This window comes from Galendromus occidentalis, unplaced genomic scaffold, assembly GCF_000255335.2.
Source record: "Galendromus occidentalis unplaced genomic scaffold, Mocc_1.1 scf7180000077471, whole genome shotgun sequence".
Lineage (NCBI taxonomy): Eukaryota > Metazoa > Arthropoda > Arachnida > Mesostigmata > Phytoseiidae > Galendromus > Galendromus occidentalis.
Window position 1 is genome coordinate 777879 of NW_003805459.1, and position 13036 is coordinate 790914.

General features: G+C 52.3%; 1 protein-coding gene across 1 annotated transcript; it reads right to left on the reverse strand.

Annotated features, from left to right (window-relative positions):
* Positions 1 to 754: 754 nt before the first annotated feature.
* Positions 755 to 12503, reverse strand: lin-28 (protein lin-28 homolog). The gene is made up of 5 exons (XM_003744664.1): positions 12401 to 12503; positions 12045 to 12181; positions 1224 to 1396; positions 934 to 1133; positions 755 to 813 (listed from the first exon to the last, which is right to left on the reverse strand). The coding sequence occupies exons 1-5, from the start codon at positions 12501 to 12503 to the stop codon at positions 755 to 757; spliced, it is 672 nt and encodes a 223-aa protein (XP_003744712.1).
* Between the last annotated feature and the right edge of the window lie 533 nt (positions 12504 to 13036).

A 13036-nucleotide genomic window follows, 5' to 3' on the forward strand; every position in this document is an offset into this window, starting at 1 on the left:
GTTTCCACTCGCTGATTCAGATCTATACATCAGTTCAGAATACCTAAAGTTTAGTTATATATACAGAGTTGTTCTGCTGGACAGCGGCTCTCCGCCACCGTCCGGGATGTTTTTTGATTTCCGCTCAGAAAGACGTTCTTTCTAGAGACGAGACTAACTTACAGCTCCTTGTATAAGATCGCGCCCCGGTCGCAAACCGGTGATCGCTCTGCGAGAGAATTCAACGGAAACATTCGCGAACGCTTCGCCTTGTCGTCTTAGTGAGGGACCGGGCGACAAGTTCTCAGCATTCGAGGAGAAAAATAATTATTTGGAAATGACCGATCTACGTTCGTTTCTCGTCAGTGCTCCGCCGCATGCGGTCTGGAACACTCGAGGACTAGAGTTTCTCACAAAAGCTGCCGCATACCGACTCCGGCTGAGAGGTCGTCAGTCGGCATCTCAGGCAGCTTAAAATGGGTGATAGATAGTGATCACAAAGACATAATGAATCTATAACGGGGAATCAACATTGGAACAAATATGAACCCAGGAGTCGAAACAAGACATCGTCCTTCCGATGAGGTATTTCTGCGCGGACGACGATTCTCGATCGAGTTTCTCGAAAGTTGCGATCGAGAGTTTCTTCTCGCCTCACGAGACGTTTCTCTCAAACACTGCGTCTATTTACAAGATTACGAACTGGATTATTCGCTCCGCTTTCGGAAGAGCCGGGCAGATTATTCCCCTTGCTTCCTGACGTCGGACGGAGAAATTATTCCTTGTTTTTTTCGTCGGTCTCCTCCTCGGAGCTCTGATTCTCTAAACCGGAATCTGAAAAAATAGGTTCCATGGGAAATTCGATGCATATTCAGTACCCCTGACAGGCCAGACACCTATGGACATGTCCTCGATGAGGCGAAGGCCAATCCCGCAGAGAGCTTCCTATCTTACCTGAATGCACAGCGTTCCCGGTCGGTACTTCTTCCTCTGGATGATCTTCATTTTCCTGATTCTCTCCGAGTTTGATCGTTCTCGCCGGACAGTCTGCTATGAGATGCTCAGACGACTTGCACTGATGGCATCGCTTTGGTAAAGGGCCTTCGTTGCATTTGGCGGCGATGTGATTCGCGAATTCACCACAATTATAGCATCTGAAGGGAGAAAGTCGAGGTGATTACATCCCGGGAACTATCGGTGGGGAGCATTCTGGTGGACGGGCTCAAATCCCGATCGGTACGCACCTGACTTTTCGGAATTTCTTCTTAGACATCGGTCTCCTATGGGAACCCTTACAGTCGCCAGTCCCTGGCCCACAAACCAGGGTCGCTTCGAAGCCTTTATCGGACACTTTGCATTCAAATTCAACTTCTTCATCGTCGCCAAGACTGCGGAAACCAGGCATTTGGATGACAGACTGAAAGAGAGGTGAATATTGTTGAAGACTCAAGTCCCTCCTCAAATACTGTCAGCTCGAATCCATGTCGCACGTCACACCCACTGACAACGACGGCGGCTCCGCACTCCATTGAAGCTCAAAAACAATTCAACGCGCACCCGACCCCTGTGAATTCGAGTGAATTTGGGTCTGGGCGGGATGTAGAATAATAACAAGTCTATCGAGTATCTAATCGGTTATACAAGCCCCCAGCGGAAAATGTAGCTTCGACCTTCTTCCGACTACGTCTCGAAAAAACTCGTACATCACAGAAATGTTCGGGGCCCTACGGCGATTTCCCGCCTCAGTCAGCATCCATTCGAAAGTATAGTTTAATGGCCCTCGTGGACTCTGATCAATCGGTCTGGGAATACTTCGGATCGTTCAGGCTCATTTCATCACCTGCTGCCTTCCACCCAATCAATTTCGGCAACCTTCTGGTGACCTTGAAGCCACGCGCCGCGGATCTTCTCTCCGAATCTCCTCTCGTCCGAGTCCCCTCACTCTCTCTCTCTCTATCCGCGAACTTGAAGCACGAGCTTGTTTTTTTTGACTCGCGAACAAATCACGAAAGTGAGGACAGACCGGTCGTAAGAATGGCGCGTCCGTCTGTCCCCCGATCCATCAATCGGAGCTGAGTTTTAGACCACTCTGGTCTCGACCGCTGTCTGTATCGACCAGGAACGGGATCGACGGAAACTTCCCTTCGACGCCCCGCCATAAATGGAGGCTTCTCTGGGGCTGGTGCTCGGCCGACTTAGTTCAGAGGAGAGCCCGTGTGGAGAAAAGTTGGCAAGGATTGGTTTTCGCCATCATTCGTTCTTTCCACAGCGGAGCGATCTGTCCTCCCTGAGGTTCAATTTGACGTCGACTGTGATGGCCGGTCGGCTGCCTTGCCGGCGTGGTATCTTTAGAAGGCACTCGGTCCCCGGAGATGGAGTCGAACAGAAATCAAACTCCCAAGCTGGCTGACTGACTGGCCGCTCCGTCGATGGTCCTCCTGGCAGGCCCCTCTCCTTACAAGAAAGTTTCTATTGCGTGCTGTGCGATTGATCAGCACAAAAAGAGAGATCCAGAGACTTCCACAATTTTTCCCCGAGGATCCACTGAACATGTGTGCTAGTATTCTCGCCTATTTTTCCCGCGAGAGAGTCGCGCAGGAAAACGGAAGAAGTAATTAGAGAATCTCTGCATCTTTGCCGCGATCAACGCGTCTGGGTTTTAGATTGTCGGTGTTTTTGTGCTCGAATAATACAAAGTACTCTTTCGAGAGATTCGGCCACTGCAGCTGAGCTGGAAGTGTTCTGCGTGAATCCATTGGATTTTATGAGCCTTCAGGGATTCGATCCGAGTCGGGAGTTGAAGTCCCGATCAGAGCTAAGGTTCAAGCCGGCGGATTCGTCCGGCAAAATAGCAGCGCAGGCGGATCCTGGCGAGGAGAAAAGGAGACAAATGTGCAGGAGTCTCCAATTCACCTGATTCTACGGGCAGAGGGGTGGGGGCGCAGAGGGAGAAGGAGGAGGAGGCGTGATTACGAATTCCGATTTGTAGCCCTGGTCTTCAATGGCGGAGCCAGATAACGCCTAAATGTCCCTTTAAAGGCCTTCGCAAGCGCGCTGTAACAGCCAGCGTGCTGTAGCTTCGGAGTGTTTGTATGTACTACGCACGAGATCGACAGCACGTAGCGAACATGCTCTAGGGCGAACCCTTCAAGCCATTAGATGCGTGTCATCTAGCCGAACCCAGCGACTGGGTCAAGTCGGAGCATTGCTCAGCTTCTCGTTGTGATTCTCGCCGCGTCTCCGGGTCGCTCAGCACAAAGGCATTATGGTCGTCATGTTGTCGATTCGTACACCGCCTATACTCCGCCTGTGTGAAAACGTGTAGGTGTCGTTTACCATCGAAGCACTAGAGCTTGCAACACAAAAAACCTGCTAACGTGTGCCGGGCATCATCCGCCAAGGGGATAGACTCATGGAGAACGGAGACTGTCCCAGTTCAGCTGGATCAGCAAATCGTTCGATTTCTTCCTCTGTCGAGTGAGGAATTCCCGGGGCGACCGATCCGTTCTCCTTCTTCCCTTCCTCGGATCGACCGTGCGAAGGAGTGAGTGAGAAAGTGAGTCGGCGACCGAATATGGAATAGCAATCGGACTCCAGCAGGCGGAAACATCGCCGACGTCATCAGGTCTTTTCCGGGCGGCATTTGCGCACGATTAAACTGAGCCGCTCTTCGTCGAGACGAGATACTCGATCCGACGAAGACAGCCACGGAGCCGGTGCTCGAAGCACCTGAATCCGTTCGGAATGCGACCGTATCATCGAACGAGTTTACGAAGTCCTTTTCAATTTTTGCGTGTCGGCTAGTCGGATCCGATCCGTGTCCGATGCTCGTAGCAACAGGGGAGGGGGAATCGAGAGAATATTCCCCGCAGTTTCGGCAGATGCTTCAGAGCAGTGAGGGAATTATTTATATCCGGGAAATGTGTTCGGCGGAAAACGATACCAACGGTTGGGAAAGGAGACCCGGACTCGGTCAGACTCGGAAAAGCCGACGAGAGATTCCCGCTGAAATAGGACTCCCGGACGACGGTCAAGTTCTGTTTCAGGAGTTTGGCAATGTAGCCTGACGGAGGACGGAACGAAGTAAGATTGCCGGACAGATTCAGTTCGATTGAAACTCGATACGTCGTCCGTCACCAGCGAAAATGGACCAAAATAGAAGATACTGTAACACAGCGGCGGCCAGAGAAAATAAAGAAAAACACTCGTCTTCTCGATGCGCGGTTTCGTCGCGCTTCCCGATAGCGCTGGTTCCGTGGGAGAAGCAAAGTGCACGGATGCAACCGCGACGACCGGCGTGGACCAACCCAAGAAGACGAGAAAGGACCCGAAAATAGAGCAGGGGCTCTGGGGTTCGACCAAAAGAAGTCGACTTGGACGCCGGGGGCGAGAAGCAGTTTTTTCTTCTAATATAGCAAAAAGCTTCTTTTCCTTTCAGCGGGAGCGGGTGTTGGGGGAACATTTGGCAATTTTTCTACAAACTCCCTTCTCAACGGTTGCTATGGGAACGAGAATCGATCGCGAAGAAGCATTCCGATTTCGTTCGACAACAACCCCAAGGGTTCTTTCTAAAGAGAGAGAGAGAGGTCTCGTCGAAACCCGCTCCAAAAGGAGCGGGGGATTGGTGCGGGGAGACAGGCGGGGGAGAAGGAGCTGAGAAGAGCCACAGGGACCGGAGCTAGCCGACGAGCCGCCGCTTCAGCAATGAAGGAAGGAAGCAGCGAGCCAACGAATGGCTCGCTCTGTAGAGAAAAATAGCATCAGGGGTGGGTAGGTGGAGAGTTGGGAGTTTCGAAAAGTTTTTGAGAATTGACGAAATTCTCCGAGAACATTATGCTGAACTCGCGGGGAGGAGTCTGACACCATAATGCGAGAATAGTGTTTGTTGTCGAACTGTTTCTCTCCCTCAGACCATTCGTCATTACAGTCTTCAGGGTGCTCTATGAGGTGAGAATTGGTAGGGTTTTCAGATGTCTTCGACTTGCATGCTCGGGGAGACGAATTCGCGAAATCCGTATGAATCTGCGTGGGATCAGAGTAGCTTCGAGGTTTCCCCTCTGATTGGGTATCTCCCGGAGCCTCGTCCCTTCGCGAAATACGCTCTAGACTCGAAGCGCGTGAATGAGCGGGACGAGTCCGTCGAATGAGAACGCTGATCGTATCGACTTCCATTGCGTCATAAGCAACAACTCCATGCTGTCGGTGCCCACTTTTCGGCTATAGCGATCCATCTCGACGAGCGGGCTGTGGAAACCGATATGGGCGATGATGATGTGTGAGAAGAAGGGTCTTCGACGAGGTATTTCCTCCCCATTGTGTTGAAGTCTCTCAGATTTCATCAAAACGCGTGAGCAGCAAAAATAGTGAAAATATTTCCATAGAGGCCGAGTGGTATAAAAAATGAAGACTCGAGTTCAAACTGGACGGGGGTCAGTTAGAGGTTCGTTCATGAGCTTGGTCCATCCGCAAACAATTTCGTCACCACGAGTGCGTCGCGAGCTCGATGAGCTCGGAGCCTCAGAAATTGTGACAAACATGGGATTCCCCTCGAAGCGTCCGCCGCTATGCAATGAATTCGATCTCGGTCGGTCCTCTTTCAAGGAATTTTCGAGGGGTTCCTGTCTCGAGAGGAGGAATCTCTGGAAAGGCGAGGTCGGACGAAGGGGGGAAACTCAACGTGGCAGAGAAACCTTCTGAACACATATCAATGCAATACATGAAGGGTTTCTCGTCCACGGAGCAATCTGCGATCCTTCAAGAGGTCGGTGGTCTCGCCCGCGTCCTGAACTCGTCGAAATAATCGGACAGCTTGTCTTCAAGAACCCTTGGAGTTGAATCTGGACCACTGGTCAGTTTGGGCGTGAGCCATTCGGGCCTCTCACCTTGGAGGCCATCGATGAACGAAATGAACGAAAAAGCGAGAGCGGCCCAGGCGACCATCCACACGACTCAGTGAGGGTCCAATTACTTCTTGGGGATTATCATCAGCTTTCGAGATGACGAGCTTGAGAGGGAGGGGTTGCCTGCAGCTTGCCTTGTTTCCCTCGGTCAGTGAAAATTTATGGAAAGCCAATCATTCCGCTGTTGGACCATCAAATCTACTTTGATCTAGTGGCGTGAGTCTCGTCGGAGAATCCTTGATTCAACGAGCAAGCGAACGTTAACCCTGAGCTCGCAGCAATCGGTCGGGCCCAACTGCGTGGCGATGGACTTTCTGAAGTTGTCGCCGGGCGCATGCAGCTACTGCTGACGAATGGCACATGCCATGTGCTCAGTCGTCGTCTCCGAGGGCCGTTGAGCGTTGCCGAGTGCCACGGAAGGAACGGTCTAACGACTTCTGAGCCATTGAACAGCGTTGTCACAACTTTGCACACACGCACTCGCGACTGTCCCAGGCCGGCACTAGAGGCGCGAAACTCCGATGCGTACATAACTGCGCACATTCTGCGACAGATATACGTCCGGGCTTAGCCGCAGCTCACATACGCAGACTTTCATAGATGAGCTTTTGTCGTGGAGACGTCGAGGTAGAATTTGAGATAAGAACCCGGCGGCGGGCCGCTCGGCCGGTCAGTCGGTCGGCTGGGCTGGGGATCTCTGCCGGCCTACTCCAGTACTCAGCTAACCCGAACATGGACAACATTTGAAAAATGCTCGCCATAAATTGTTCCCTTGTGGGCGGCCGGCCAGCCGCCAGGCCGTTCGGTCGTTCGCTCGCTTGTCCGTTGCTCCGTCCGCGCGCTCACCCTCACCGAGCAAATATCAGCAGAACTTAGGGTCGTTTGGCAAAAAAGCCATCTATATGTTCCCATATAAACATATATACCTAAATACATACATATATACGTACACCCTCAAACTCTTCCTGCCTCTCTTCCCGCCTCCCGGAGAACGGGAGAGGCGCGTCTCAGCAAGACACACTTTCATACGTAAGTACGTGTAGCCGAGCTGTATTTGTTGTGAATATATATGGCTGCTCCATTCGGTCTGCCTCTTCTGCTCGCTTGTGGACGGCATGAACGAAGCACGATGACAGTGCTCTTATCGGAATAAAAATGGTTTCTTTGTCGAACGACAGCGGAAATCGTTTGCATCATGCCGGAATCCCATGAGCCCAGCTAAATCCTGCGGAGAGCATTTCTCGCGACATCGCGCTCGACGATTGATTGAATTCTCGTTCTGCCGGGCGAACCCTCAAAGAACACTACCTCCATTGGAGAACCTCTGAGGGCGTACACACGTATGCTATCGATTCGACGTCCGAAAAAGCAGCGAAGTCGTCGTCGAATCGCATATTCATGAAAAAAAATCGAATGTTCATGAAAAGAGGTCAAAGCTAAATCCGCTGCTTAGCTCTCGCATCTCGAAGAGTCAGCGGACATGAATGACCAGTCGAGTCGGGAGTGTTTGGACCGTCTGGCTCCGAGTTGACTGACTGTTCTCGTTGATGGCGTCGGCGGTGGAGGCGGTCCACTGGCTTACACACAAGCTGCATAGTTAGACTGGATATCTGGTCAGCTATTCGAATCGCCTGGCAGCGAGGCGCGCAAGGAGTCTGCTGGCTGGCGAGTGAGCAAGCAAGCAAGCGAGCAAACCAACCAGCCGGCTGGTCGACTAGCAGACCGACCGACCGACTGACTGACCGACTGGCGGTCCGTCCGTCCGAGATGACCGAGCAGGCTTTAAAGCATCTGCTTTATTCGATTCTCGTCTCCGCCCTCTACATCGAGTATTTTCTGGCCAGAGCTCTCGGATGATGGGCTCGACTTGACTTAGCAAGCCGCAAGCCAGACCGCAAGGCTTAAGGGAGAACGATTGCTGGATCCATCCGGATATCCTCGACTTCAGAGGAGGGCCTTCGTCACTTCAACGGGTTGAACATTCGTCGATCTCACTTCTCATGATTGCGCAAACATCCCTTTCAACGAATCAAGCTCCGAAGACCACCTCCAGGACGATGTGATCGGGGGATATCTCAGCCAAAGTGAGAGGATGCGGTCGTCTCTGCCTTGTGCGAAGAAGAGGGGGAGAAACGTTCTCCTCTGTCTTCGCTCTCGAGGGGTTGACGACTGTTGCTCCTCTCAGATTTTTTTCACATTATCACCAGGTTGAGTGAAGCTTCTTATCTGCTTATCTGAGACATTGAGATCACGATCGGACAACCCCTCGATCAGATCCAACTTTCATCTCTGATCCGCCTGCGCCTCAAGCGAAATAGTCCATCAAGGGAGAGGAAAGACGAACAAGTGAGAAAAAAGGACGGAACCTCGCCAAGGCCTCCTCACTCCCGAGCCGAGTTGGAGCAACGTAAGCTTTCCGATCACGGATCCGAATACCTTCGGGAAAAGAAAACCCCAAGTTCCGACCGGTGAGGACGAGCGACGGAATCGTCCTCGAAAAATTCCCCCGGCCGACGGCGTGAAGTGTTGGAGGCGACGGCGCGGCGGGTATCCACTGCAAGCTGTCATATGGCAGCTCTGAGTGACGTTTTATCATCGATGCTTTCGAGTAGCTTTTATTTTTTCGGAGAAACATACCGAAAGCTCCGGTGGTCAATGTTGACAGTCCTTGCTCTGACGGCGGTTGACAATTGCGACAAGTCCTGCTGACTGGCCGACATGAGAACTGCATTCGATTGAAGTGAAAGCCCTTACGCTCATACCCGCGCTCTCAGGAGCCCAAGTGGCTATTGTACCGCATCCCGGAGCCAGCGTTCCGCGGGACGGGAGAAACTCCCGCGGAGGGAGCACCGCCTCGTCAACGTCTCGTACAGAAACGGTAGGGATTCGAGGATCAATCTCGTGACGTTGGTTGCGGAAACGAACATCGGAGCTCGATTGATCGGGGAGAAGGCGAAGGCGCTCGTGGCTTTCGGAGGAAGGATCACCGTTGGATTCGGAGCGGTTCCGCATGCATGCTGACCGCTGAGGTGACCGAGGTCGTCAACGGCTAAGGAGCATCTGTGTGTGCTCAAGCAAACAGATGCTTGTTAAACAATCCTCGTCACAACAGGATCAGATAGACCACAGCAATCCGCTCGTCTGTCGGTGCGACCGCATACCGGGAGCTGACGAGTAACGGAACGAGCGAGATTGAGGAGTTTTCGTGCCATTCGCGAGCGGCTCTCCCGTGTTCCATTCCGTCAAGGACCCTGAATGGGCTACAATCATCAATGCGTCGGATTCCGTGAAAATTTCGGCGCTACTATAGAGTACCTGTAATTGAAGTTCCGGAGGAGTTCGGTCTCCGGCAAGGCAGCTCGAGCGAATCATTTCACGGGTGCGGGTGATTGCGGAAGCTCGGCCAAGACTCCGCGGCTACCCAAGTTTCATTGAGTTGATCGAGAGATGCACCTAACCCGCATCGAGTTCCCCCTTCATTCCAACGAGCTCACTAGCGTGCTGGTTTGCAGTGAGGCAGGTCATTCCGGTCGCCGATGTCGGAGTCCACGCTTCACTGACTCGTCTGGGATGTGCGGCCGCTTCGCCCATGTTTCAGCATTTGTTCGCTGGCTCGCTAAATCAATCGTTTGTTTCTGGATTGGCCCGAGCTCATCGAGCTATCGATGAGAGTTTCAACCGATGAATCCATGCTTTTGCATTCGTCGTCCCTCTTGTCATCCGATTGATTCACCCATCTGATCATGGCCCCAATCAGTCAGCGGTTGAGAACCATCGGAAAAGAGTCGAGGGAGAGAGAGAAAGAGTCCACTCGCTTGAAGCCGGTCCCACTGGCTGGTGGTCGCCATAACTCACAATCAATTCACGAGCGGAGTTGTCCACCGCAATTGGGTTGAGTTGTAAACTACGATCTATGCGTAGTTCCGTTCCTACTTGTGGTCAGCGGCAGTCGCAAGTGAAGCAGGAGCTGATTGAAGATGAACATATTGTACTTCCTCCCTGTCCCTCAACTCGGTCGTGCTTGCTCGCGTGTTCCACACTCACGACTCTCGTCGGACTTTCTCGCCGAAAACCGACTTTCCTTGGGTGCTCTCCTCCAGGAAAACTCCATCTATGGCTTTCAACGGAGCGGAGGGAGATTCGCTGCATGGACTTCAATCGGAGCAGCTCACCGTTCGACACTCGACCACAGAGAGACGAGACCACACGATGATCATATGGAATCCTGGGAGGCTCTTCGGATAAGAAACTATTCCTGGAAGGGTCCGACTCCGCCGCTGATGGAGGAAAAATCTAGGTCGACATCGCGTCCACCACCCCCGCAGCGGGGATGCGAGGAGTGGAGAATAAAAGAACTCAGATCCTCAGCGGCCAGCTGCTTCCACGAAATACTAAGAACAGGGCAAGGCAGGGAAGGCGTGTTGGTCACATCAGACCGATAGAAATAAAAGATGGCCAGCGATTGAGCTCTACCGCTTATTCAACATAATGCTCCTCGGTTCCCACTATGCGTCCCGCTGCCCGTGGGTCCATCTGTATCCCAGAGCGTCTCACGGATTGGTCACTCTGACACGATCTATCCAGCCTGAGGCGTGCATAGATCTTATCCGAGTGCGACAAGCAAGGGCAGTTCCGAATATCGTCGACGCCGTAGTTTTCCGAGAAATCCGCAGGATCCGAGGGCTCCCGGTGAATTCTGAGTTTCGTGAATCCTTCCAGTCTCGTATTGGTCGGGGATAAGTCCAAGACCTCCGAGCCAGCTGTGTCTAGCACGGTGATTTATTCTTCGGAAGTCAAAGAGGAGTGAAGCAGCACACAGGGCTTTCCGAAGTACTAGTTATCGATTATGCGGCAGTGCGGGACTTGCGCATCCCGCCATTATCGATGTGTAGTGGGGAGGAATAAAAAAAGAGAGAGAGAATCGGGAGAAAAATGAGAAATTTCGAGAGCTCCCCCTCTTTTCGATTCGGAGCGGAGAATCGTTTCGAATAGGGTTCGCGGCCTACTCCGCCGGCTCATCATTGAGCCGAGCTCTCGACCATGTAGATCACGTAATAACATTATGATAATAAAGAACAAGGCATCCCGAATGGAATTGACGATCTGTTGCGTCACAGAACATGGATCCTTTTGGCCGGTTTCCTCCCGCTTTGAGTTCCTCAATGCGAAGAGCCAATGGCCCGCTAAGGATGGCGAGGATCGAGGACGATACGAGCCATTGCTCGAAACTCCTTTCAATGTGGCGTCTCTTTGCGCGCTGTCCTGCCAAGCGCCGTTTATTTATGTCCGAAGCTCGTAGTTATTGATAAAACATTATCCGAGGCGGAAGGACATCAGATGGAACGGAACAACGACGCTCACAGACGCAACGAGGTCAGCGGTACATAATATATGAGAAGCCTCCTCTATCATCACTTCCGAGGCTTTTGAAGATTCCGTGAGGGAGCGCGATTCTCGGCACCGTTTGAAAGCCTAGACGCTCAAGTGACCCATCACGCGATACTTTCATTGGCTTCCTTCTCCGTTTTTTTCAAGCGAGCGTCGCCCTCCTCGAGCCTCCTCGCTTTTTCCAGGGCTCAACTTAATAGCGTAGAAGAAAATCATAAAATATATAAAGGACTCGCGGGCAAAGTTATAAAGTGCTTAAAAAGGCCATAAAATGTCTTATTCGGACGCGTCTCTCAGGGCACCTCGGCGATCCGTGCGGCTAGATTGTACGCCAATCGAAATCCCTCCCGCTCCGCCTGAATCAAGAAAAAGGCGATCCTTCCCGAAGATCCGAGCCGTTCGACCCAACTCGACTTCAAACAGTCGCGAGATCGGGGAGGAGGTGTCGCACAATCAGAGAGCTCTTCCAGTTTCATTGACCTTCTCATATTCTTCTGGTGAGAAGCCGAGCCTCTGTATTTGAAGGCGCGATTTGTCGTCCTTTGTGAAGTCCAGACTCTCTATAACGACAATAGGAGCCGCCAGACGGCCGAGATCCGACCGGTAGTCTTGACAACCGGCCCCAGCGGCTTGCGCTGACAAAAGCAAAGCGCACGTACGACGCCGCTCTCTTCTCCCGTCCCGAGTGTCCCGAAAACTTTACCATTCGGCTCGCGCATTCTTCGAAGGAACCGCCCCCGGTCCGCGGCAGAAGCCGAGCAATGACTCCTTACTCACCTGATGCACAAAGACATCTGGTCCTTCGTCCAAAGGAGAAATGAATCCCCAGCCTTTGGCGACGTTAAACCACTTGCATCTACCTCTGCGTCGCGTTCCGTTCGGGCCTGAGAGCGATGAGACCGTGGATTGATCATCTGTCGAAAGATCAGCGATTTGTTAATGATAATTCTGCCTATTGAACTTCGCCTGGCCATTCCGGCTGACCTGAAAAAGTTCGAATGGCCGAAGCGGCAACCCTCGTTTTCATTCGCTATCGATTGGCACCCGCAATGAGTCCAACAAGTTCTCCATTCTGTGATTCCTTGCGTAGATATTCGCGGAAGCGACAGTCTCTGTCAATGGAAAACTCAAACTCTCAACTGGAAAAGCCGCCAAGCTCCTGACGGTGCCGGGCAGCGAATGCTTCCCGTGCTGAGCGAAGGCGGTACCATAAAGGGCTCTCTCCGCTTGGCCCATCGTCAATCTAGCTGCGCTCGGGAAAAGAGACAGCAAGCATGTTTAGGACCGAAGCGGCGTTAATTGTTGTAACTCGCGCCGAGAGCTCGTCAGATTCCTCCTCCCAGCCTACAAGCATGACAGTCGTCACCTGCACCGCCAAAATAAAGAACAGATGAGCCGAACTTCCAGGGCAGGATATCTTTCCAGTCGATGAACGCCAAGCCACATCCATCGGCGATCCCATCTCTCATTCGCTTATCCGCAGATCACATCGAGCGGCTATTGTCTATTGGTACCGTGGCTCGACCTGACTTCGTCTGAATGTCCATCACCCCGCATCCGAAAGCTTTGGAGGCGCTGATTGAGTTCTAGAGGAGCCATCCATATCACATCGGATTCTATCTCTGAAACCTACGCGTGGCGGCCTCTCAGAGTTTGACTCTCCCGGAGGCAGATCTGAGAACCAAATCCGGCTCCATTTTTCCCGGAGGCACATCAGAAAGTGAAACTCCGGCTTCATTTTCCTCGGAGTTTGCTTCAGAAAGGAGACT